A 24,467-nucleotide genomic window follows, 5' to 3' on the forward strand; every position below is an offset into this window, starting at 1 on the left:
GCCCCCCACTGACACCCCTACTGCCACACTCTTCCAGGTTATATGGCCATGTGTCAGGGTCCCATGCACCACAGAGGGCCTGTGGCGGAATTTTCGGCTCTGGGCCCTCCCCAGACCAGTGGCTTTTTGGGTTGCTGGTACACAGGTCAGAGTGGTATCTGCAGACGTTCGGTCAGCTGCCTCCAAAGTTGAAGAGGGTCATGGGACTTTTTGGCTCTTCGTGGCAGGAGGCACAAGGTGCATGGAGTTTCCCCACTGGAAGGAGTGGGGTGGGCAGAGTGGGACGGCCAGCAGTCCGCAGGTCTGGACCGAACTCACAGATGGCTCAGGGATAAAGTGGACCTTCAGAGTTGCCCTGCGTTGGTGGAATGGCCAGGCCTTTATGACATCCCTGAGATCAGTGCCAAATGTGAGCTTTCCTAGAGCAGGCCTGACCTGGGAGCTCTGAAGGGGCTGATGGCCAAAAGCCATCTGGAACAGAACTCCCACCCACTGGGACAACCAGTTCCTCACTAGTAGGATCTTGGTCAAGGATCACCAAAGATAAAAATGACATACTAATAAAAATACATCTCTGCCACTGAGAACGCAGCGATCTGGAGGATGCTTTTTATGACAGCATCGTGTGGCTCATCCTGGCTGATATACCTGACTTCCTGCATGAAGAAGGAAAGGGTGCTCAAGTCTCAGGAACGCAAGCCACCTCAATTTTAAACATGTGAACCCACAATCATCCTGAACACGCATGGGTAGGTGAGCGAGGCGGACAACTGGTTTTACACCTCCATTCTACGCTTTTGGTTAGTTTTGACCAAGTTCATTGGCTCAGGCCCCAGCCTGCTGATGTGGCCTCTGGGCAGAAGGGAGGCCCAGCAGAGGGCACTGAGGAGTGGGCGGCTCCATGGGTGGAAAGCCATGCGAATTATTTTGGCATTCACTTTACCAGCCATGTTAGCTGTCTGAAGTGCTCTTAGCCACACAGGGCTAGTGGTGACCGTATCAGCACAAAGACAGTACTCCACCTCACAGAAGTTAGAGGACAGGACCAAGGACTTAAGACCTGTCACTGCTGAGAAATCTGGAAAAACTGCCTGAAATCTTGCAGCTCACATGTGAGAGAATTTAACCCGGCTTTCCCCAAATTTGACCGTAATTCTAATAATTTAAATTCTATTACCAATAATGACTTGTGAAAACTGATACTTCTGCCAGAGGAAGAACTTAAGCATCCTTTAGAAAAGTCATACGAAATGGTCAAAGGAAGAGGCGACCAGAATATGCAGGTTAAAAAAAAAAAAAAAAAAGGAAAAAGTATCATAAAGGTGTCAGGAAGTTAATAAAAACATTCTTCAGTATTTTGTGATGTGTGTGCTATGCTAAACTTTTAAAAATTGGACTTACCCTTTTGAAAATTCTGAGGAGGAATGCCTCCTCTCGGTTAATTCTGTATTTGTAATTTTGTAATCCTTGAGAAGCAAGGGGCCTCTACCACTGCCCCCTCCCAGCAAAAAAGAAAGAAATAAAAAAGAAATAAAACACAAGAACGACATAAGCTTCAGCTTCTACTGAATCTCCTTTGCTTTAGAGAGAAGTGATTACGATTAGAAGCCACTGACAGCTTCTTCCCTTTCTTTCTTTCTTTAAGGGCCAAATCACTTTACTGGGGTACTTGGAGATATGGAAGTGCTGAAAAGGACAAGATAGGGCATTGGTCCTGCCATCCCCAGAAGCTTCCCTGTTTCCTGCTACTGAATCAGGTTGGAATAAGCCCACATCGGTGCTGGACTGACACGTTCCTCCCAAATCCACGTCCCTGCAGAGCCAGGGAACATGGCCCGACCTAGAGACTGTGCCGCTGCAGCTGTGACCAAGTTAAGATGACGTGATTGGGGGGGGGGGGACAATCTAATATTTGGTACCTTTATAAGGAGAGGGACATCTGCACACAGAGGAGGGCCACGGTGGATGAGGACCCAGACGGCAGGCATGTATCCACAGGCCAGGGAGCGCCACGGGCCCCAGCGGCGCCAGGAGCCAGAAGAGAGGAGATGCTTCCCGGAGCCGCCAGAGAAACCGAGGCTCCGCAGCTCCTTGACCTGAGGCTTCTACCTTCCAGACGGTGACGGGATGACTTCTACCACTTCAAGTCAACAAATCTCTGTAAATTTCCTCCAGCAGCCCCAGAAAGCAAATTCTACATCCCAGACGCTGAGTGGACATAATGGCTGGTCATTCTGCCCTATTATTTGACGGCGATTGTTTATTAAGGAACATTTACAACACTGTAAGTTTTATTTACTCCAAATATCACGTTAGATATACAATTCCCATGAAGTAAAAGGAACAGTACAAGGATACAATGAAGTAAGCACGCGACATTTAAATTTGGCCTCACTTAAGCAACAACAGCTGCTAGGTATTGTTATAACATCTTTAAACCCTGACTTAAACTTAGGAAATCAAAGGCCAGATCAATCATCCACATTAGATGAACACGACAACACACTGCCTTATCTCTAAACAGATAAGATCATGGTTTTGAAGTTCATCTACATCGACTTATTTATTCAAATCTGCTCTAATAGGAAAAAAAAGTCAAATTCTTAATTGGTAAAATAATTTCACAACTACAAAATTAACTTGCTAACGACACCATCCTCCACCAGCATGAGGGCAGTACAGGCATATACAGCTTTCCAGCCTCTGAACAGCGTTTTCCAGAGTTCAGTGGAAAATGGTGGAGGCTGGGTAAAGCGGTTTGAGAGACAGACTGGTCACTGATCAAACTACCCACAGTACAAAATTTAACAGAACCATTGAAGGTAAAGCAACAGGGTCAATGATGAAGGCCCCAAGGCAGTTTGCAAAATCATTACTGGAAACCACAAGGTGGTACTCATGTTGCAAACTCCATCTTCCTTAAGGGTCATGTCTACCAATGCAGCTCAGATAGCAAACTTCCTCAGTGTTCCCTGTTATTACTCAGATCCAATCTCCCTCCCTGGGGGGCTGTCATAATGCGGGGACCCTCCCATGACTCTCCTGGACCCTGCCTGCTCTGATGACTGACAGCTGGCTCTTGCTGCAGGACTGCAGGCAGGTGTTTTTGCTGATGAGCTTCTGTAGATACAATGTGGTCTGTCTGCAGACCCAGGCCTGGCCCTGGTAAAATGAATTAAATTTGGCCTAAACCAGCCTCTGATTTGGGTGATAAAACAGGACCAAGGGTAGCCTTTCAGTATGTGATGCACGGACAAGATGCAACCTACCCTGAAAGTACACCTCGGTAACCAAGCAACGGCCGGAGTCAGTCACGGTGGTGGATGAAGCCCCAGGTCATCCCAGGCTGGAGGCTGCCACATCAGTCAGGTGTTGGACATCGATGGTTATGATACAGTGCTGCTCTGAGATTATACTGCCCAGTGACGTCACTGTCTCAGTTTGTCTAAGTACGCTATATATTGTTCACAGGAAGATAAAATTACCTAACCCAGAATACAGTATCCCAGAATGTAGCCCCAGAAACGTCAGGTGACTGTATGCCCAAACAAGGCAAGCGCTGAACTGCACCCATCTGGTGATCCCTGCAGCCATTTCCTGCTTTTCTGGTGGTAAATAGGCATGTTGGGGGTGTGGGGAGGGAGACCTTCTGACTCATCCTGGGTCTGGAAGGCTGCTTGGCTCTAGAACTTACTTCTTGGTCAAATAAGCGGTTACATTTAATTCCTATCAGCTTTTTCTTTACAGATTGGTGTAGTTGTGGAGATCAAAAGTAAAACTTCTGGCACCCCCAGCTATCCGGCAACTAAAGGGGGAGACCTGCCAGGGCCCATGGAACCCAGCCACCCAGCCACCTGCCCCACAGCTCCGGGCCAGTTTCCTCCTTGGATCTTGAGAGCCACTCACTTTACGTTCTGAGCTCTCCAAATTTACCTACGCAATTGATTTCCTCCCTTCCTTTCTGAATATTTGCTGAACTGGACTCAGGAGGCCTTGGGGGTCTGATGAGGTTAGACGTAAGCTACAGGACTGGATAGGGTGGGGCACAGAGAAAGGGATTTTTACAAATCCTTTTTTAGTTGTAAATACCTTTATTTTATTTATTTTTATGTGGTGCTGAGGATGGAACCCAGTGCCTCACACGTGCTAGGTGAGTGCTCTACCACGAAGGCACACCCCTGCCCTGGAAGTGATTCTTGATCTTGGATTTTGCTGGTTTCGATTCTGGATAATGGACTCATCACAATCTCAAGAGTCTAGGACTCCCCCTTCTGGGACTCTAGCGAGGCTCCTGTGTCAGAATTATGGGCATGCGCAGGCAGTGCTGGGAAAACGGGTTAGCCTAACTAGGAAAACAGCGGCCACATTCTGCAAGGTTCCATGTGAACAAAATTGTTTACTTAGAACACATGTTAGAAAAACAAGGAGGAAAACCACCGGAAACAGTGGAATGTATTCTTTAACTGGTATGTAGAAGCATCTAAAAGGCTAAATGGGTTTAAAAAAAAAAAAAAAAAGCCTCCTTAAAAGATTCTTTGACAGAAGCAAACGAAGAGCTTCAGCAGCAGAAGACCAAGGGCCGGATGAAAAGGGACTGAACTTCGAACAAAGCCGGTTGGTTACTCTTCACCATCGGTCTCTGCCCAAATACTGAGTCCACTACTCCACCAACTCCTTTAACGCCCACTTGCCCTTTCCCCTGGAGGATAATAAAGAGAAATTTAAACAGATGCCTCACACAGCGAGACCTGCTGGCCAGACCTGCCTGTCCGAACGGCTTTGACTCCATGGTTTCAGGCAGAGCTTAGAGCCAGCCACTTAAGAGACTTCCCAAGTCCAAAAGAAGATCCTCAAAAACTTACCAAGGAATTTAAGACCTTGTTATGAGCTTAGGACTCAAGACTTCATGACCTTACCAATCTGTTCACATACTGAGACCTGGTGAAGCTTAAAAATGGATGACAGAAGCAAAAATGAAAGGAAGCTGAGAAGAATATTAAAGATCCTTCAAGGGACAGACCAAGAGGTGCTAGGGAAATGACTGAAAGAGCTTTAAAGTCAATCCCTGAAGTTTTCCCACAGAAAACTGGTTGCTCCATTATACAATCTTGTAGGAAAAAGGATGAATCAGTTTCAGGTTAGAGGTTACCCAGTAACACTGTAAAGCATCCTGGGCTCAAAATTCAAGGAACATTTCTTGCAGGGACCAAAAGGCATTGACTACTTTATTTATAAATGAACTCAGTCATGAACTTGGCAGTTTAGTTATGAAGCATAAGGCCGGGCATGGTGGTGCACGCTTGTACTGCCAGCTGCTCAGCAGGCTGAGGCAAGAGGATCACTAGAGCCCAAGCATTTGAGGCTGGCCTGGGCGACACAGTAGACCCCAATCTTTAAAAGAAAAGATAAAGAGCTGAGGGTGAACCACACTGAGCATGTGAGGACCTAAACACCTCACAGGCTCACAAACATACAACTCATGTCTCTCCAACTTGGACAACCCAGACCTAAGTGGCTTCCCCGTCCTTATTTTAAATCTAGAATGAGGAATTCTGTATCCCTAAGTTGTCTGCCTCTATTGCAAACAAGCAGGACTCTGGGGGAAAACCTGTCCACTTTTATGTCAACCGAACAATAAACCTCTCTTTCTTTGGGGCCAGACTGTTTTCCCATTAGAGGGAACCCACAAGAAAATAATCAACAATGATGGTTCTCTAAAGGGTTTTCCAGTAAAATGTTCCCTGTAATTACTCTGACTAAACAAGAAGGAAAAAATAAATAGGGACTCCAGAGCCATTTAATCTAACAAAAGTCAACAAACCCCTTGGAGTAAAAAGGTCATTTCTGTAGTGGGGTTTCAACTCAGAAAAAGAGGTCCCACAGCTGACCCTGTCTAACTGACAATGGGGCCTCTTTAGATTAAAAAAAAAAAAAAGTACAACCATTCCTGTTATTGTGCAAGACTGACTCAGCGAACTTGCTGGGGCCAGATTGAACTCTATAAACTAAAGGGGCACTTAACATTCTCTTGGGAGGGAGAAAGAATCTTAGGAGTTAGTTTCCCAGTGCCCCTGAACTAGAGCTGGGCCCCTGCCCAGCTCCCTAGAGGCAGAACTTGATTTGGTTGGAGCTCAGGCCTGCAGTACCCTTGATCTTTCTAAAAGGCCTCAATTTTTAAGGGCTTCTTCTGCTACTGGGAGGATTGAAAGTGTGGTGCCTATAAAAATCCAAGTAGGTCATTCTAAACCTTCACCTCAGTCGCCCCCAGATCGAATGGAACTCATCAACTGCAGAAGGCTGCATTAACCAGGGACATAACATTCTGCCTACAGTCCTGGTAATACTCCACTCCTATCAGTGAAGAAATCAAATGGATGAGGTTGGACATGTGATGGAGACCTGTGAGCAATGAATAAGAAGATGACATCCAGGTTTCCTGCAGTTCCAAATGCTCGTATCTTTCTGTTTGAAGTGCCCACTGATTCAAAGTGGTGGACATATCTTTGTTCAGTTTTCTTCCGCATTCCAGCTGAGAGGAAAGTCAGCACGTGTTGGCCTCTACTGGAAAAGTCAACAGCACACCTGGACTGTGCAGGCACCGGGATCCACTGAAGCCCCTTACGTTTCCCAGGCACTGCAACAGGACATGGTGGCCCTGCGATTTCCCCCGATTCTGCCCTCACTCAGTACGCTGACGACCAGCTGCGAGGCTCTGCCCCTAACAAGGGCTCTGAAGTGGACTCGACTTACCTCTTCCGGCAACGTGCCCATGAATGCCACAGGTCTCAATGGAAAAGCGTGCGTATCCGAGGTAGCTGGGCCATGACCTGATGGCTGAAAAAAGACTTCTTCCTCCTGAGAGAGGAAGAACAATGCAAACTTTCCCCAGCCTACCATCAAAAGATAGGTGAGAGGTTTTACACTCCAGGATCTGGGTTCCATCTATTTTTTCCTGGTAACCTCACCACTGCAGGAACTTCATGCAGAAACCTGACCTTGGAAAGACAGGCGTGAGCAGCTTTTAACCAAATGAAACGGGTCTTACAACAGACCCCAGCTGTTAAGACTTCCAGATCTCACTAGACCTTTCATCAGGAGGCATCAGGAGTTCTTACACAAAAACATGGAGGACAGCAGCGCCCGCTCTACACTGTAGTGCGCACCTGGGTCTGGTTGTTAAGAGACAGCCTGTCTGAAAGCAGCAGTCAAACTGGCAGGGCTCATCTGAGTTCGTTTCGGGGAATGAGCTTTCCTTGCAGGTTCTACATGCTGTCGAAAGTCTACTGAATTCCAGCCCAACCAGCACCCTTCAATAAGCAGACTAATGTCTTAGGAACTCCTTTCGTCTCCTCTTTTCATCTTCATCTAAAACGCTGGAGCTAACTTAACCGGCTACCTGGTTATGTTTGCCAGGTGGTGGTGAGGACTGACCGTGAGTGCAATAGCCGATTTAATCAGTGACCCCTGTGCTGATCTGCAGGCTTCGCCACTGGATAATCCAGACTGGACACTTTAGAGACGGATCTTGGGCCAGAATTCAGAAGGGAACAATGAGGCCAGCTGTGCTGTGCCGACGCAGGGCCAACCAGTTGAGAAGAGAATCTTCCCTCGCTTGAGCTGGCTCAGCCCAGCGGTTTATGCTCTCGCCCAAGCCTGTCCTCTGGCTAGAGATGATCACATGCATTTACGCAGACAGCACATGTGCTGCAGGAGGGGCTTATGATTTTGGTATACTGTGGGAACAGAAGGTTTCTCACTTCAAAAACCCCATAAATGTGAACTTCTGGCAGACGAACTCCTTTCTGCTCTCCTGTTGCCATGGTTGAGATCAGAGACCTTACACAGGAAACGGAACCCAGTGTCAAGGGAACGCCCTGCACATCTCTCAGCCAAGTCAGTTGGTACCAAAAGAGTTAAGATGTGCAGTTTGAAAGAACTTATTAGGACTGGCCCAAGTCAACCTCCCTAGGGTGATCTAGTCAATAAAACTGAGGTGCGCTTGATTCAAGAAAACACGATGGGTGTTTGGAAGGATGTAAATTCAATGCTAAGTATGGGCTCATGGAGGGTCGGACAGCTGCCTGGTCCCCCAACCTTTGAGGCCACCACTACTAAAAGCTGCATTCTATACCTTGCCATGAAAAGGCAAGCTAATCCGTTCTGTGAAAGATACATTGGTGAGGTTAGGATGGGAATTTGGTGATACAGAAAGGACAGAATGAATCTCAAAGAAAAGCACCTTCTGAGCCTTTAGAAGGCAGGAACTCCCAGGAACCTGACATGCAAACAACCCTTCCTGAGCCATCTGGCCCGAGGGGCCCCTCCACCACCACCCGGCCCTGCCTGTGCAAAGTCGCGGGAGGGCACTCAGCAGCTAACAGAACAGACTCTGTAACTCCGCCCTGGCGCCACCTCTGGTCCAGCCCCTTGCATCCACCCCTCTATCAACCTTAACAGCCCACACCAAGGGGCTGCTGTTGGTCCCTCGGAGACCCACACTCTCCCCTGATCCTGTTTGACTGGCATGTGCTAAAGTTCTTTTCTGTCATGTAAGTCAAGGACCCCACTTATCCTGGCTCAAGGTCACCTTCAGACCTCTGGTGACAGGGTGACTATTCTAAAGTTGCTAGAATGGGTTTATAATCCACATTTGCTTTGCCAAGCCCATAATCCTGGGAAGACGACAAAAACTTCAGGTGGTACATTTCCAGCAGCCAATGGACCATCAGGATGTTCACAGGTGGGCTTCACTCCCCCATGGGGCATAGATATGTACTTGTGACTGTTTCTGTTTTGTGGCTGGGGACACGTTTTCCCACATAGAAACACTGGTGCCACAACAGTGGGCTAGGAAATTTTGAGAAAATGTCTTTCCTTTATGGGGCATCCCTGGAGAAATCATCTCCAGGGACAGAAAAGCCCACTGTACTGGGCAAATTAAGAGGTGATTGAGTAAGGTGCTGTCAACTCAATTGCCATTGTCCCTGTAGCCCTCAGTCTTCTGGAAAAGTTGTAAGACTAGCGGCATCTTGAAATTCAAGTTGGCAAAGTAAGTGAACCAGCTGACCTGCCTTGGCCAAAGCTATTTCCATTGGCTTTCATGGGTCAGAGGCTGATCCTTATGAAACAGCTATGAAAGGCCTCAGGCCCTTATCAATAGAGCCTCAAAGGAGCTTTTCATGATCATCAGCTGATGACAAGCAGACCTCTCCCAAGTTAAAACCTGGAAACTGGACCTTCCGGAAATGACGCGGACACTTCCCTTCAACCTCACAGGAAGGGATCCTACCAAGTTCTCCCCGGCTATGCTCAAGCAAAGCTTCAGGGCCTCAAATCCTTGGCCCATGTCTCACAATTTAAAAGGGCCTCTCCAGACTCTGGGAACTGCACACCTGGTGGAGATTTTAAAGGTAAAGCTCATCAGGGAATTTCTTCCCTAAAACCAGAGCATCTTAAGATGTGGACAGCTTCCCAAGATCCTGGATCACACTTCTCTGTAACAATAAAGGCCTTATCGCTTCTCCTTCTTCTATTTCTGGTGAATTACTCCCCCTCTCCCCCAACTGAAAAAGAATCACAGAACAATAATCTGTCTGTCAATGGCTTCAGCAAAGGCTTGTGCTTCAGCAAGAACCAGCATGAGGGCAGGGGTGTGGCCAAGTGGCAGAGGCTTGCTTAGCATGCAGGAGGCCTGGATCTGCCCCCCAGCACTGCGGATAATAAATATATAAAGACAAAGCGTGGTTGCTGAGATTGTGGGCTAATGTCAACAAGATGAGCAAACTCTTTCATTAATGCCAGTACCTCTTCATGCGTGCAATGAGAAATACCCTGAAACACAAAGGAAGAGCGGAAGCTGACCCTGGATATTTTAAACATCACTACTTGCTTCCTAGGCTCACGAGAAGTAGCGCTCTGACCTCTCCAACCAATAGCCTGGCTGCTGCTCCGTATGGAAAACCTGTCCGGGGGAGGCCTACGTGCTGCGCTCCAGGAAGCACGTTCTGGGAGCCGTCTGCGTGGGCAGGGGTGACTGCTTATATAAGGGCACCAAGGGGACCCTTGCCAACAGGAATGGTTATGCATCCTTACGAGAGGCGAAACAGGAAGCACTAAGAGCAACTTTTCCAGGATACCTGGAATAGGAGCTCTGCAGACTTACAGGGGAGCAGAGTATTGACTTACGTTCAAACACCATCAGATGGTCCTCAGTCCAGCTCCTGAGGGTCTCTGTGAGTGCGGAGAACTCATTTGTTCTGTCCTGCCTGTTCACCTTTTTGATTTTTGCTACTTGGCCTGGCTCCCTCCAGCCTTTTAACCAGTGTCTTGGCACTGTGTATTGTGTAACACGTAATCAAAAGTTTTAAATACCTGGATACAACTGTCCTTGCTGAATCAAATGGTCTCATTGCAGTCAGAATATCAAAATGTAAAACACAAAGTCAGGGCTGGGGAGATAGCTTAGTTGGTAGAGAGCTCACCTCGCAAGCACAAGGCCCTGGGTTCGATCCCCAGCACCACAAACAAAACAAAACAAAAACACAAAGTCATCTGACTCATGTACCAAGATCAGGTAGATTCATTATGACAGTTGCTGAAGACGGTGTCATGGCCCACACCTATGGTTTGGTCAGTCTGAGAGGATGATCCAAAGGAGGAATTGTTAAAATTGAATTTGGCCTGAGCTGGTGTCCATTCCTGGGTGATAAAAATCAGACCTGGGGCAGCCTCTATAAAATGAACTACAGCCTAGCTTGATGTGCAAGCAAGCTGTACTCTACACCCCTGGTAACCAAGCAACTGAGCATCAGCCAATTATAGCAGCCGTTACCTCGGCCAATTCCAGGCTAAAGGCTCCCAAATGATGCCCAAATAAAGCAAATACAGAACTGTACCAATCTACAAGTCTCTGTATGACATTTCCTGTTTTTCTCACTATAAATACAGCTCTTCACCTTGGGGTGGGTGGGGTGGCATTCTAAACCATGTTGGATCTGCAGTGTTGCCTGATTCTAGGACCTACTTCTTGCTCAAACTTGGTTAACTCATCGCTTTTCTCCTTTAATACCCTTCTGCAGAGAAAAACCGAGTCACTTGGAGTGTATAAACCTCAGTCCAGAAATGCTAGTGGGAGCTTGTACTCATTGTGCCCTTTCCTCATTTTTGTTTGACATCCAGGGGGTTTAACTAACTTGGAAGAAACGGCCCTGCCCAAGGCTGCTCCATTCCTAGATATGGGAAGGGTGGCCTGGGAGCATGCCTTCTGCAGGCGGACTAACCAGTCCGCCTCTACTATCTGGTTCTTACACCCAAGGAGAAAATGGCCCCAGGCCCTAATCACCTGGGGTCAGGTATCAGACAAATAGAGATCACCCCTGTAGCCAGAGCCAGGGCACAATGCAGTCGAATGGGTGCAAGCTGCTTCCCTTGCCCGGCCTTGTTTTCCCTGCAGAAAACAGTAAAGGGCCCACAAAGGGACAGGGGCTGTACTTTCTCCTCACTACAGTTCTGCCTGAGTGCTTCTCCACGTGGCCTCCTGTTTCTAGAGGACATGGAACAGTAAGTTCCTCTTCCCATGGAGTTCCCCTCTCTGCACTGTCTTTCGGGCCACCTTTATAAAACTGGACGTGGGGCTGGGGACGAGGCTCAGTGGTGGACTGCTTGCCTAGCATGCATGGGTGAGGCCCTGGAAAAACACCCTTGGATGACTCAGGGCCAACATTCCCAACCGAGCTGAATGCACCAACTTTCTTCATTATTTGTCATTACTTCAATAGTCTAATTCAGGGTCCTCTGGAAGCAGAAACACTACTAAAAGGCTGTTTTTCAGGAGTCAGCAGTTGAGAGGCGAAAGTCAAGGTGAAGTTAGGTGAGGAATTGTACAGGCGAAAAGGCCTTCTCCTGGGAGTCAAAGGTCAGCGCTCAGAATGCAGTGCCCCTCCCCAGCAGACAGGAGGAGACAACACTCAGGATGCATCTTCTCCCTATATGGTGAGCACACACAGCTCTCCCTCTGCATTCAGGCTGGCCCCCATGGGAATGAGATTCTGATGAGTCACAGTATCAGAACAGGGCCTTCAAGCAGGGTGCAGGGTCAAAGCTCCCTCTGCTAACAAACAGGAGATGGGGACCTCCCTATCCAACCCTGTAGCTACAGCCGGGAAAAACCAACTTATGTTTTCAACAAAAAGGAGTCACTCACACTTATTATATTTTCTAATTTGTTATTATCTCTCTTTCTCCTATCATTCACATTTCTTCTTTTTTACTTGACAGACTCTTTAGTGGTTTTGGATCTTAGATGTACCCTACAGGTCATGTGTTGAACTAGATCGCCAGCCCTGTGGCTCTACTGGGAGGCGGTGGAACCTGTAGGAGGTGGGGCCTAATGGGAGGAAGTTAGGTCATTGGGCGGTGTGCCCTTGGAGGGGATATTGGCTCCTTTCTCTTTGCTTCCTGGCCACCATGAGGTGAATAAATTCTTTCCACCAAACCCTTCTGCCATGATGTTCTGCCTTCCAAGAGGCCCAAGCAATGGGGTCAGGAGACCTCAGACTGAAACATCTGAAACCATGAGCCAAAATAAACTTTTTTTCCTTTAAGTTGATATTTCTCAGCTATTTTGTCATAGAGATGTAAAGTGAACATAGTATCTAAATTTTAAGAAGTGATGTGTTCCCAAGTAATTTAAGTGGTGGGGAGAAAAAAGAAGAAGAAACAGATGGGCACCTTGAAAAAGCAACTTCAAAATATAAATAATTCTATGTAATATAGCTAGGTCAAGTAATAGAGCATTTTGATTCAAATAATTTTATGATCAAATAATAATATGTTTTGTGGTAATTCTATTCTCTATAAACTTTAATTGTTACACAATGATTTAAAAGACTTGATATATGTAATCATTGAGATACAATTTACCATGCTGGTGGTTTTGGAGTGAGGTCATTTGAGGGAATAAAGGAACACACTTAGGATTATGCAAACAGGATAACACTGTAGAATTTCACATGTGACCTGGTTGAAAATTATTACGGCTCATGAAAAGAACCTTAATTTTTAAAAATTTTCATTTGGAACTTGAGGGACATCCTAACTATCCATTTTGAAGGTGGAGAAACACAGGGGACAGGATATGCTAAAAACATCACAGGCTTTCGAAAGATGGCCTTTCAGCATCTCAGCTGCATTTCAAAAACAGGCAGGTATGGAACTGAGTCAGGCTACTCCGGAACAAACGGAAAGACACGTAATAGACACTGTGTCTCGGGCAGAAAAGTGACTCCCCACACTGGCAGTTCTCCTTCCGCTTTTATCTGGGGTAAGGAGAGCAGTGGGGTTGGAATGCTTTCCATAAAATCAAACTGCAAAGTCCTCACTTTCAATGAGGGAGGACATTACTTTCTGAGAATCCTTAAAAATGAAGTTTTCCTGATAGAAAAGTGGAGAAGGTTGGGGAGGAGGAAGCAGACTGTGTATTCTGAGCTAGATCTGTAGCAAAATGGAGTTGGGTCTCCTTTTCATGTTGGTAGTGGACACTTCCTTCATACCATGACCAGGGGACATGGTAACCTTGGTTCAACTTCCCGTACATGGTCACACCAGGGCTGGGTAAGGGCCTGTCTACGCCTTCCAGGCACCGGTCCCACTCAGTGCCCTTTGGTTTCACAACACAGAAGCGCATGCTGCTCCCATCTGCATCACCATCATTGTGCGGAGAACATTCTGAATGTGACAGTTCAGAAAGAGGCAGAGAGAATCAGGAAGACGTGAATGAATGGTTCTGATTCCATGCACTGTGTGAGTTATGACCTTTAACAAGTGAGCAAGAGAAAGTGAAAGTTTCCAAAGGCTATAAAAAACTCTCAAGCACACTCTAGGTTAGGAAGGCTGCTGGGGACACTGCGATCATTCTGTCATTACTTAGATACTTCCAAATGGAAACAGCAATGGTGATTCTTCAGACATGGTATTAAGGTGAGACAGAATAAGAGGGACCAATGTTCCCCAAGGGGAATTTCTTGTCTGCCACTTCTTTTCACTATTGACACTGACACTGCCTGGGGCTGGTGGTAGCAGACAGACTCCAGTGGCTGGCTGCTGGGTGGTCATCATGACAGCAATTGAAGCCCCATCCAGCTGCTGCTGCTACTTGTGCATCCTGCAGCGGTCATGCAGCTGTTATGCTCACCATGGAAACTGCAAGAGCTGTCAATCAAGTGGCTGCTTCTTTGGCAGTTCAATAGAACTGTCGTGACAGCTATGGTGCTCCAGAGCCCTCAATGGCTCCAGGAAACTGCTTTGGTTGGGGTAGCCACTTCGGATGTCCTTACTCTGGTCTTTGAGAAGCACCCCTCCCCTATGATAGCTGGGCCAGTACACCTGTGCAGATTGGCATGACTGAAGAAAGCCTGTGGTTAGGTTAGTAGGCAGGAGACTGTGGGCATATATGGCCTCACCCCTTTTTTTGGCTATATAAGCAGCACTTCTCTCAGGCTTGTCAGGCCAGTCTGGGACTTTCATTCTGCATTCTGTCCCCTGTGCTGCAGCATAGGTCCTAATGAAGCCTTGTTCAGATGGTTTTATTGCCTACTAGTGATTTCTATCTTAGGTAGAGTGGACTGAGCTGGTTGCTATAAGAGCTGGTAACAAGGGCTGCTAGCCCTGATAATGCCTTGTAGCCAGATGGCTGCTGAAGAGCTCCAGACAATGGGTGAAGCACAGAGCCATGGGACACTTGGGAGTTACTAACTCCATGCTGGAAGAATTGCTGGGAGCTGTTAGCTCCAGCAACTAGAAGAGCTCCAGAGAGCTGCTGGGAGCTGCAACCTCTGCTGCTGAGGAGCAGACAGGAATGGCTGGAAGAGCTGTTAATGCCAGCTGCTGAGAACCATGGGCACTCAGGGAATAGGGCTACTTTGAGAGCTGAGAGCCACAGGCACTCAAAGCTCAGCACTCTAACACTAAGAGCTAAGAGTCACTGGCACTCAAAGCCTGGAGCTATTAATACCGAGAGCACAGGTCCATTGGCACCCGGAGGCTGCAGCTGCTAATAGCACTGAGGGAGCTGCACTTTGCCTTTTTCCAATTCCCATCTGAACTGAGCAAAAGAATCCTCTAATGGCTAACGAAGGTATGAATGTTTTCCAGAAAGAGACAGACAGGGCTGGGGCTACAGCTCAGCTGGTAGACTGTTCACCTCACATGCACAAGGCCCTGGGCTCAATCCCCACGGGGGAAAAAAAAAAAAAAAGACAGACAGACAGACAATGGTTGATACCTATTAATTTTCATGAATCGCTTCTACTGAAGGCTCTCTGGCATATGAGTTAGCTTTGTGTTCTTTTAAGTGTTCAGATTAGGTCATCATGCCTTAGAAATGTGACTACAATTGTGAATGCATGGATTAATACAATCTCCTAGAAGTCCAAACTGCCTTTAAACCCCATTCAAAATGAGATGTGAGATTCGGAATAAGCATTTGAAACACTGGGTCAGTGAATACTTTCTCCTTATAATTAAGTTGCATAAGTACAGTACTGTCTAACTCCCACGATGAAGCAATTTTAGTTACTGAAAAGTCATACAATAAAAAATTAATATGATTATAATGTCCTAGTAAAATGCATGATGAAGTGATAAGTCATCAAGATTTCCATAATTATGTGAAATTTTTTAAAACTAAAAAACTCAAACACTCTGAATAAGGTGAAACTTGCAGCTGTGGTTTACTCCATAGTTCTCAGCATCCTTTAGTTAATGACGTCTACCTCACACACTAAGCAGCCGGTTATCTCTACCAGCTGGTTAGAACACTGGGAACATCTGAGTACCTCAGGTTCAAAGAAATTTTTCAGCCAATATCACTAACATGCATTAACCAAGTTATACCTATTGTTCTTTGACAGATAATGTTTGGTCTGATAAACATAAAACTGATATAATGAAAATTTTAGGTTGATGTTGGAGAAAAATTTGCTGAACACTTATACCCCATGCCAGTCTCTCTTTCCTTGTATATTCTGGTTTATTTCCCTTGGACAGGCAGATGACCATGTCATGGCAACTTTTTAATATCGTCATATAATATTGGATGGATAGTAAACTGAAATTTACTGATAGGCCTAACCTGTAATGCAAATCCTAGTAGAAAAGAGGACTGTTTTCTAAATGCTTAGTATCCACTGAATCAGTGAGACAGGGTTATGCTTTCAAGGGGTTCTCTGACCTACTTTGGCGGTATCTTTGACATCCCAATACATACACAGTTTAAACTTACTTTTGCTTACTGTTCATTGAATGTGTATAAATATAGAGCCTCAAATTAACTAGATTATTACAGACTTTTCTATATCTGAGATACAGCTTGTATTTTGACATTCATTTGACGGCAACATGCACTTTACAACACCTGGGATTACAGCAAGACGCAAAACACAGTTCTACCCAAAACTGCTAGCTCCTGGGGAAGGACTAATTTTGGCTACTGCACTGGACAATGGTTTGATTCCTTAATTTCACAGATAACTTCACAGGAACACACAAAGCCTAAGCGCATTTTTGGTTAGCCTGTGCTCTAGTGTCTGTTTCCGGAATAAAACACGATCCCCCCCCCACACCGTCTAGTCACTGACCTATTCTGTTTCCATCTGGCAGAGCTAGATACTACTGAGGAACGAGTCCTGCCTTCTTGTGAAACCTAAGTCTCCTGTGAGTCGTACGTGGTGCTCTGTCTTATCAGTGAACTGCATTCCTGAAACACCTGCTTCAAAGAGACTTTCTTAGGTGGTTTTCCAACCACAGGCGCCATATAAATTTCAGGTTAACTTTGTAGTGGGTCAGATTCCACCAGGCACAGACTTGTTACCAGGGAGCAGGAGTCCGTGTTTGGCAGAAGTTCCATTTTGCAACCTTATCGACAAGCATTTTACAAAGCTCAGTGGCAGGGATGGGTGTTCGTCCATGCCCAGCACTCTTAGCAGGACAGGGAATTCCAGAGACCTTAACGCAGAGAGAAAATCAATTATTTCTCTCCCTGTTGTTGACCACCTCCTGGCGACTATTCATCTTACGTGTGATGATGACTAATATTCTCCGAATGGCAAGCAGGCGCTCCTTCAGGGAGGTCATGCCGAGGATGGCCAGCTGGGCCTTGCGCTCCAGTGGCAGCACAGCCAGGATCCACCAGGACCAGGCAGGACCGCTAGGATTGCTCTGCAAAAGAAAAGAGGAAAAACACGAGGTTGATGCCTGAAATACACAGACGCCTCTTCCCCAAGTCAGTCTTTTGCTGAACCAACAAACGTGAGCAAAAATTAAATGCCACCTTCTACTGTGGGACCACATCACAATTCACTCATTACCTCAACTGCACAGTTTAATGTCACACGCTCAAAGGTAAGGGAGCTCGCGAAGCAAAGAGCCCGCCAAGAGAAGGGTCTTCCATGGGGGGATTCCAGGGATTTGTTGCTTCTGTACTCCTGAGTACACCCCAGTCAGAGGAGAAGACCATGATTTTGATCTCCACATTCCAGTGGTGTTCTTTTGTAAGTTTTTTTTTTTTTTTTTGCAGTACTGGGGATCGAACCCAGGGCCTTGTGTTTGTGAGGCAAGCACTCTACCAGCTGAGCTATCTCCCCAGCCCTGTTTTGTAAGTTTTAAGCATGCTGTACATAGCATAATATTATAAAGGCTACAAAAGTATAAGATTGAGAGCCAAAAGAAAATGGATCCCATAATAAAGTTGATGTGGCAAATGTGTAATATGTATAAAACACTTGTAATATATAGACATGCTATTATATGTGGGAACTATCATGAATTTATACACATACACATATGTTGTGACTTTATATAAGCAAATTTATAAAAAATATATAAAAGTAAGTGTATGTATATGTACAAATACATATATATACCTATATCTATGTGTATACATATGATTGCCTTTCTTTAACAAAATCAAACAGGTACTTCTGGATTGAGCTCTAGGCAAAAGCTTATCATAAACTCATTTCCAATATTCCTAATACCAGAACCAAGACATCCACATGTCCGTTTCCAAGGTCTTGGATTTTCTCCTATTCCTACTTCGAAGACAGGCAAAATATCGACTGGGAATCAGGGAGGGTGGATTCTGGAGTGGTTTTAGCTTAGGGTCGGGCAGATTCCACTAAAGGATTAGGAATAACATTGTAGACAAAGCCCAAAGGGGCACTTCAAGTCATTGTCAGGAAGACCCTGACCCACCCTTCTAAGGTGACTTCCAACACAGAGGTTGGAAGGAATGACCTAAATGGATTCACATTCTTCTCCTCTGTCCTCAAGTTACAACGAAAAATACTGAGTAGCATGCCTAATGGGAAGGAGAGCACATTAAAATATCTCCTACCCACTACCTGAAATCCTTCTGTACTGGCAGAATAATACCTTCCAAAGATGCCCACACTCTAATTCCTAACACCTGTGAACACGGTACTTCACAGGGCAAAGGAGACTCTGAGGACGTGACGCAGCTGAGGGTCTTAACGTAGGAGAGTCTCCTACTGGGCCCAATGCAATCACAAGGGGCCTCTCTGGACTGTGTCAGAGGGAAGGTGTGACTGGAGAAGCTGAAAGAACGGGACATCACTGGCTGATGATGGAGGAAGGCAGCCATGAGCCAGGAGTGCCAGCAGACTCCGGAAGCTGGAAAATACAGGGCAACAGGTTCTCCCCCACCATCTCCAGAAAATAACGCATCTGGCCATCATTTGGATCAGAGCCTGTAAGACCTGAGTCAGGTTTCCGATGTGTACGACTGTAAGATGATACCGCTTTAAGCCACCACACGTGTGATATTCTGCCACAGCAGTAATAGAAAGCCTGTACATCTACCAATTAGAGATTAATTTGGGTTAATAAGAAAAAGCCTTGGGGAGCATGACTCAGCACCTCCTGGCGAGTGACTCTCATCACTTTGCTTTCTGAATCCGAGCAAGAGTGCGCAGTAGAAGGCGGGCTTAAATGTGGAGGGGTTGAGTAGGGCCTAGAGGCAATTCTGGCATTTAGAGCTCTCTTCTGAGTTTGGAAAACACAGAACTCAGGCAGCGGGTAAAATGTAGAAACCCATGAAAGGTCAAGAAAAAAGATATAAATAAATGGGGAAAGACAAAAGATAATTCCTCTCACGCTGAACCTGTTGAGAGTGGGTCCTACACCCCCACCCGCCACACACTTACAATAAGACAGAGATGCTCACGCGGACGGTAGAACCATCCTGAGTCAGTCTCAATCCTACATCCTCCCTGGTGGGTTCTCTCACCCACATGAGGAGACGTTCATCGGCATTCAGAAATACTACAAATCCTCAGGCCCATTTACTGCTTAAAAAACCAGCTTCACCCAAAAAGCCCTTTCAGGAAGTGCCAGAGAAAGCTCAAGATGACTGGGTATAATGAAGGACATGGAAATAAGGCTTCCAAGTTAACCAGAATTATGGGGTTTTCTCTGTTTAGTCAGCACCTGCTTGATGAGGTACAAGGACACGCTATGTGCAAAACACAGAGTGTTCATGCCAAAATGACAAAACTGCTGTTGAGATCTTACAGCACCGAGAGAAGTGATTTTTGTGAGAGGAGAAATTATCTTGTTAGAAAGCTTTTTTTTTTTTTTTTTTCCTTCTCCAAAACACACATGCTACACACATGAAGGGCTTTCTTGGGCTGTTAATAAGTGAACTGACTCATAAGCAGCGATAATGGGACATAGGGCACTGAGCTGCCATGTCTCCCATCAGAGGGATGCGTCTGGCACATTACGGCAGGAAGCAAAGCCTTAGGAAGGAGGAAAGGAGATGCACCTGGGGCTCAGGCTCCTGGTCTGGCATTAACCCAAAATGACTTAAGATTTGTTCTTTCATGTGGTCCTGGAGAGAAGCGAACCAGGAAACAGACTGCTGGTAGACAGAGTCGTGAAGAGCAGCAAGTTCCTCGTACTCTGGACCTTCCACCTGGTCGAGGAAAAAGAGAGAACTGTTCTGATAACTCATGTCATACGCGGACCTTTGTGCACCCATGACAGCTAGTGACCTGGGCCACATCCGCTGTGTGCATTTGTGGTATCTATTGTTTCAATAATTCACAATTATTTCATAAAAAGATATATTCTCAATAAAGAAATTTTACACTTTTTTTTTTGCCTAGTTGAGATCTACTGATTGCATGAGTATTCCTCTCAAGACTCTTAACATAAGCTCGATTTCAGGTTAGGAATAATTTTCAGTGGATGCATGCAATTATATACTTGAGATGTAATTTAACCATTCAGAGAAGATAGATTTTAGACGCTTTCAACTTTTTTATTTAATTTTAACTCATTTCTTAGTTTTAGATGGACGCAATACTTTTATTTTATCTATTTTTATGTGGTGCTGAGTGCCTCACATATGCCTCCACGAGGACTCTACCACTGAGCTACAACCCCAGCCCCAACTTTTTTATTTTAAATATGAGGGGGTCGAGGGAGGTATTATTTTCTCAGGAGAATTTCCTGGAAATAGAATTATTAAGTGAAAGAATTTGACATTTAAAAAATTGTAGTCCATATCAGCAAACTATATTCCAAGAGAAGAATGAGGGCAACCCCTCATTCACGCATTAGTGAGGACTCAGCTAGAGCACTTCGCTTCTGGTACCTATCACTGTCAGGTCCAGCATCTTACAGTTCAGTTCTGTCTCTGTCCTACTTCAGAAGACCTGGCAGAGTAAGATCAGTGGACTGGGGATCCAGGGCCTGGGTTTAGATTGGTTTCATCACTGACTTACTTACATGTGTGAATTTTAAGCAGGTTCATGGCCTCATTAATGTAGAGTTTTCTCATCTGCTAAATGGAAGTAAACCATTAAGGTCCTTTCTGGTTATAAAATTACAGTATCTATGAGAACTACAGTAGACTCAGGAATTAGACTGTAATTCATATAACCCTCCTGAATTTGATTTGTAAAATCAAATATTTTTATGTGGTGGAGGATTTTCTTCAAAGAAACAAAAACTCTAAAATTATTTCATGTTGTTACTATTTAAGCCACTTAAAAATAAATGCACATACATACATAAAAGCCGTCAACCACATAGTAAAAACCCTTTCAACAGATTTGTTATCAATAAGGCACAGAGACCCTGGGAACTGTCTGTCACTTTCAGTCACAGTCTTCAAATCCAGCTCTGTGGTCCAAAGACTGTGGAATCTGGCTCTCTTGCTCTGCTCCTTTGCCACAGACCAGAGACAGCAGCTGAAGGAGACAGGTCCGGTGCTGTGGATGTGGCTCCATTTGCACACATGTGCATCACCCTCCCAGTATAACGTCCATGAGGCTACATACTCTTACTTTCACATTTCCAAAACTCAAAGAATTTGAAGAGGAATACAATAATTCCAACAATTTCCTCCTTCTAAATATTTAAAACATTTTTGTTACAGTATAATTTACAAATCAAAAATAAACGCACAACTTTTATTTGCCTCAGATAATTTTGCCAACTGTGCACACCAGTCTAACCATCAACCTAAACAAGACAGAGAACGTTTCCATCACCTAGAGAGATACAAAGCCCACCCTACATTTTCTGAGTTCTATCACCAAACGCTGGTTTTGCCTGGACCTGGAAGTATACAGATGGTGATGGTTTTGCCTATTGCCTATGTAGATTAAATACCTGGTATGTATTTTCACAAGGTTGGGTTCTCTCACTTGGCATAATGCCTGTGAGATTCATCAATGTTGTTCATTTCTTTTTACTGTTGAGTAGTATTCCACTGTATACATGTACCAAACTTACTGATATATCAGCCTGTCGAGATCTGGGCTGCTTCTAGCTTTTAGCTATTGATAAGACTGTTGAGAATATTCTTGTACAAGTCTTTCCTTTTTTTTTTTTAGAATCTCTTCAAAGCATTTTGCTAATTTGTCAAATTGTGTGTCCAGATATTTCTATTAGACACAAATAATTCTTTTTTCACCTAAGCATCATTTTTAATTTTTAACAATTTTATTAAGTTAGTAGCACATGCTAATTGTACAAGATAATGGGTTTGTGAAATTTCATACCTGCATAAAACATGTTTGATTGCATCCACCCTCCCTATTGCGCTGTCTTATCCCCAACTCCTCCTAGTCCCCTTCCCCTTTCCTGACAGTCCCCCTACTAGTTTCTTGTCATATTTCTGCCCACCCCTCAACCCCCAGATTCCACATATGAGAAAATAAATGATACTTATTTTTCTGAGGCTGGTTTATTTCACTTAACATAACCTCCAGTTCCATAATTTTCCTACAAATGACTGATTTCATTCTTCTTTATGGCTTAATAATACTCTGTTGTGTACATGCACCACATTTCCTTTATTCATCTGTGAATGGGCACTCGGACTGATTCCATAACTTGGCTCTTGTGAACTGCGCTATGATAAACACGGGTGTGCTGGAATCTCCATCACTTGCTGACTTGGATTCCTTCCGGTACAGACCCAGAAGTGGTAGAGCTGGATCGTAAGGTAGTTCTGTTTTTAGTTTTCTGAGGAACCTCCGTACTGTTTTCCAGTGTAGCTGTACATGCATAGTGTGTAACGGTTCCTTTCCCCCCTCATTCTAACCCTTATTTATTTTTTCTGGATAACGGCCATTCTCACTGGGGTGACATGCAATCTCAATGTTCTTGTGATCTGCGTTTCCTGATGGCTAAAAATGTTGAGCATTTTTCATATAATTTTTGGCTATTTGTACTTTTTTCAACAACTAAGACAAACAATTATTAAGGGGTAAGAGATTTGAGACTTTTCTATGTACCTGTGGAAGGCACTTTTAAATATTATTGTTTCATATTACATCTCATTCTGAATTAAAGCAATAACTAGGAACAGGGGTTGACAAACTACTGCCTGTGAGTCAAATGCTTTTCATCATCACATTTTCAAAAATAACCTTTTATTGGAAGCTGATCTTGCCCACTTATTTACATATGGTCTATGGCTGCTTTTGTCTGTTGTCCCAGGCAGAGCTGAGTAGCAGCCACAGAGACCATAGGGCCTGCAAAGTCTAAAGTATAGTCATTCCTCAGAGAGTGGTTCCAGAACCCCCTGTGGATATCAAAATCCATATAAAATAATGCACTATTTGCATATAACCACCACATCCTCCTATAAACTTTAAACAGCTCTAGATGGCTTAGAACACCTTCTGTAAGGCAGACACCATACAGATAGCTGTTACACTGCATCATGTTTGTTTTATGAGGCAGGGTTTCACTGTGTCGCCCAGTCTGACTTTAGACAGGGAGGAGGCTCAAGAGACCCTCCAGCCTCAGCGACTCTAGTAGCTGGGACTACAGCTGTGCACCACCAAGCCCAGTTCTACTGTGCTGTTCGGGGAATGAGGTCAAGGAAAACCGTTGGCACATGTTCAGTAGAGACTCAGTTTTGCTTTTGCAATGTTTTTGATCCATAGTCAAATGAATTCAGGGATGCAGACAGACCTCAGATACAGAGGGTCAACTGCAAATCCGGCCGTTCTAGGAAAAGTCTGCCAGCTCCGGGCTAGAGTGTGAAGAATCACAAACCCAGTGTGCCACAGGCAGGCTTACAGTCCCTAAGGGCAGTAATCCCCTTAGGAGATCTCTCTACCAGCCACAACACAGGTCAAAATGCACCAAGAGAATGAATCCGTTCAGGGCTGGATGAAGAAGGAAATAAGCAACGCTGTTAATAAAAATCTAACAAAGCCCTTCCAGGACACAGAGTGAACACAGGTGACTGACCTCTATAGGACACCAGCAAAGCGAGCCTTACCTTTTCATCTTCCAGGTATTCGATGTCCGCCGTGTTGTAGCCATCTCTGTGACGGTGGTTTAACACTCGGAACCGGCTGACTCCTATCGCATCCACAACTGAGCTTCCATCAGGGAAGGTTCTGACCTCCTTAATCTCCAGCATGCAGCCGTACTCTGAAATCCTTAAGGGACGTTGGGAGAAATGACCATTATCTTAAAAAGGCAGGAGGACTTTATTTTTCCCTAGAAGAAATTCTGGGTTTAAAAAGGAATGCAAAGCCTAACGTTCTCCCCACGGAAGCCCTGCAGGTGACTGCTTCTGCTGGATGCTGAACGCTCTGGAGGGGGCAACAGCAGGTGCCAGAGGCCTTGGGCCTCAGCAGTTCAAATAAGCTAGTGCTTTGGAGAGACCTGAGAGATGCGGGAAGAGAGGATCTTTAATATGGCTCCTCAGTCCCCAGGGCCAGGCCCCATCAGGGGTTCCAGGGAGCACAAGGCTAGTGAGGACTGGAGCTGCTCAGACTTTGCTGCCTTCTCCCTGCGCGTGCGCCTCACTAGCACTGAGGTGGCAACCTCTCCCTCTCCAACCACCACCCAGAGGAGAAGCCCACAGCACCGCCTTCTGGCTTCCCCTTCACTCCTTCAAACTCCACACCTGCGCC

The 24,467-nt window shown here is 45.4% G+C and overlaps 1 protein-coding gene across 2 annotated transcripts in view; it reads right to left on the reverse strand.

Moving 5' to 3' along the window:
* The window catches only part of LONRF2 (LON peptidase N-terminal domain and ring finger 2), a 60,168-nt gene that overhangs the window by 7,918 nt on the left and 27,783 nt on the right, over positions 1 to 24,467 (reverse strand). The window contains exons 10-12 of one of the 2 annotated variants that reach the window (XM_079110263.1): positions 23,825 to 23,987; positions 19,841 to 19,990; positions 17,073 to 17,214 (exon numbers count right to left, since the gene is read on the reverse strand). In XM_079110263.1, coding sequence (XP_078966389.1) covers positions 17,073 to 17,214; positions 19,841 to 19,990; positions 23,825 to 23,987 — 455 coding nt within the window. Of the gene's footprint in view, positions 1 to 14,096; positions 17,215 to 19,840; positions 19,991 to 23,824; positions 23,988 to 24,467 lie in introns of those variants that run through there. The other variant, XM_079110262.1, reaches the window with a different exon arrangement.

The sequence above is a fragment of the Sciurus vulgaris genome (genome assembly GCF_902686455.1).
Source record: "Sciurus vulgaris genome assembly, chromosome: 14".
NCBI classification, from domain to species: domain Eukaryota; kingdom Metazoa; phylum Chordata; class Mammalia; order Rodentia; family Sciuridae; genus Sciurus; species Sciurus vulgaris.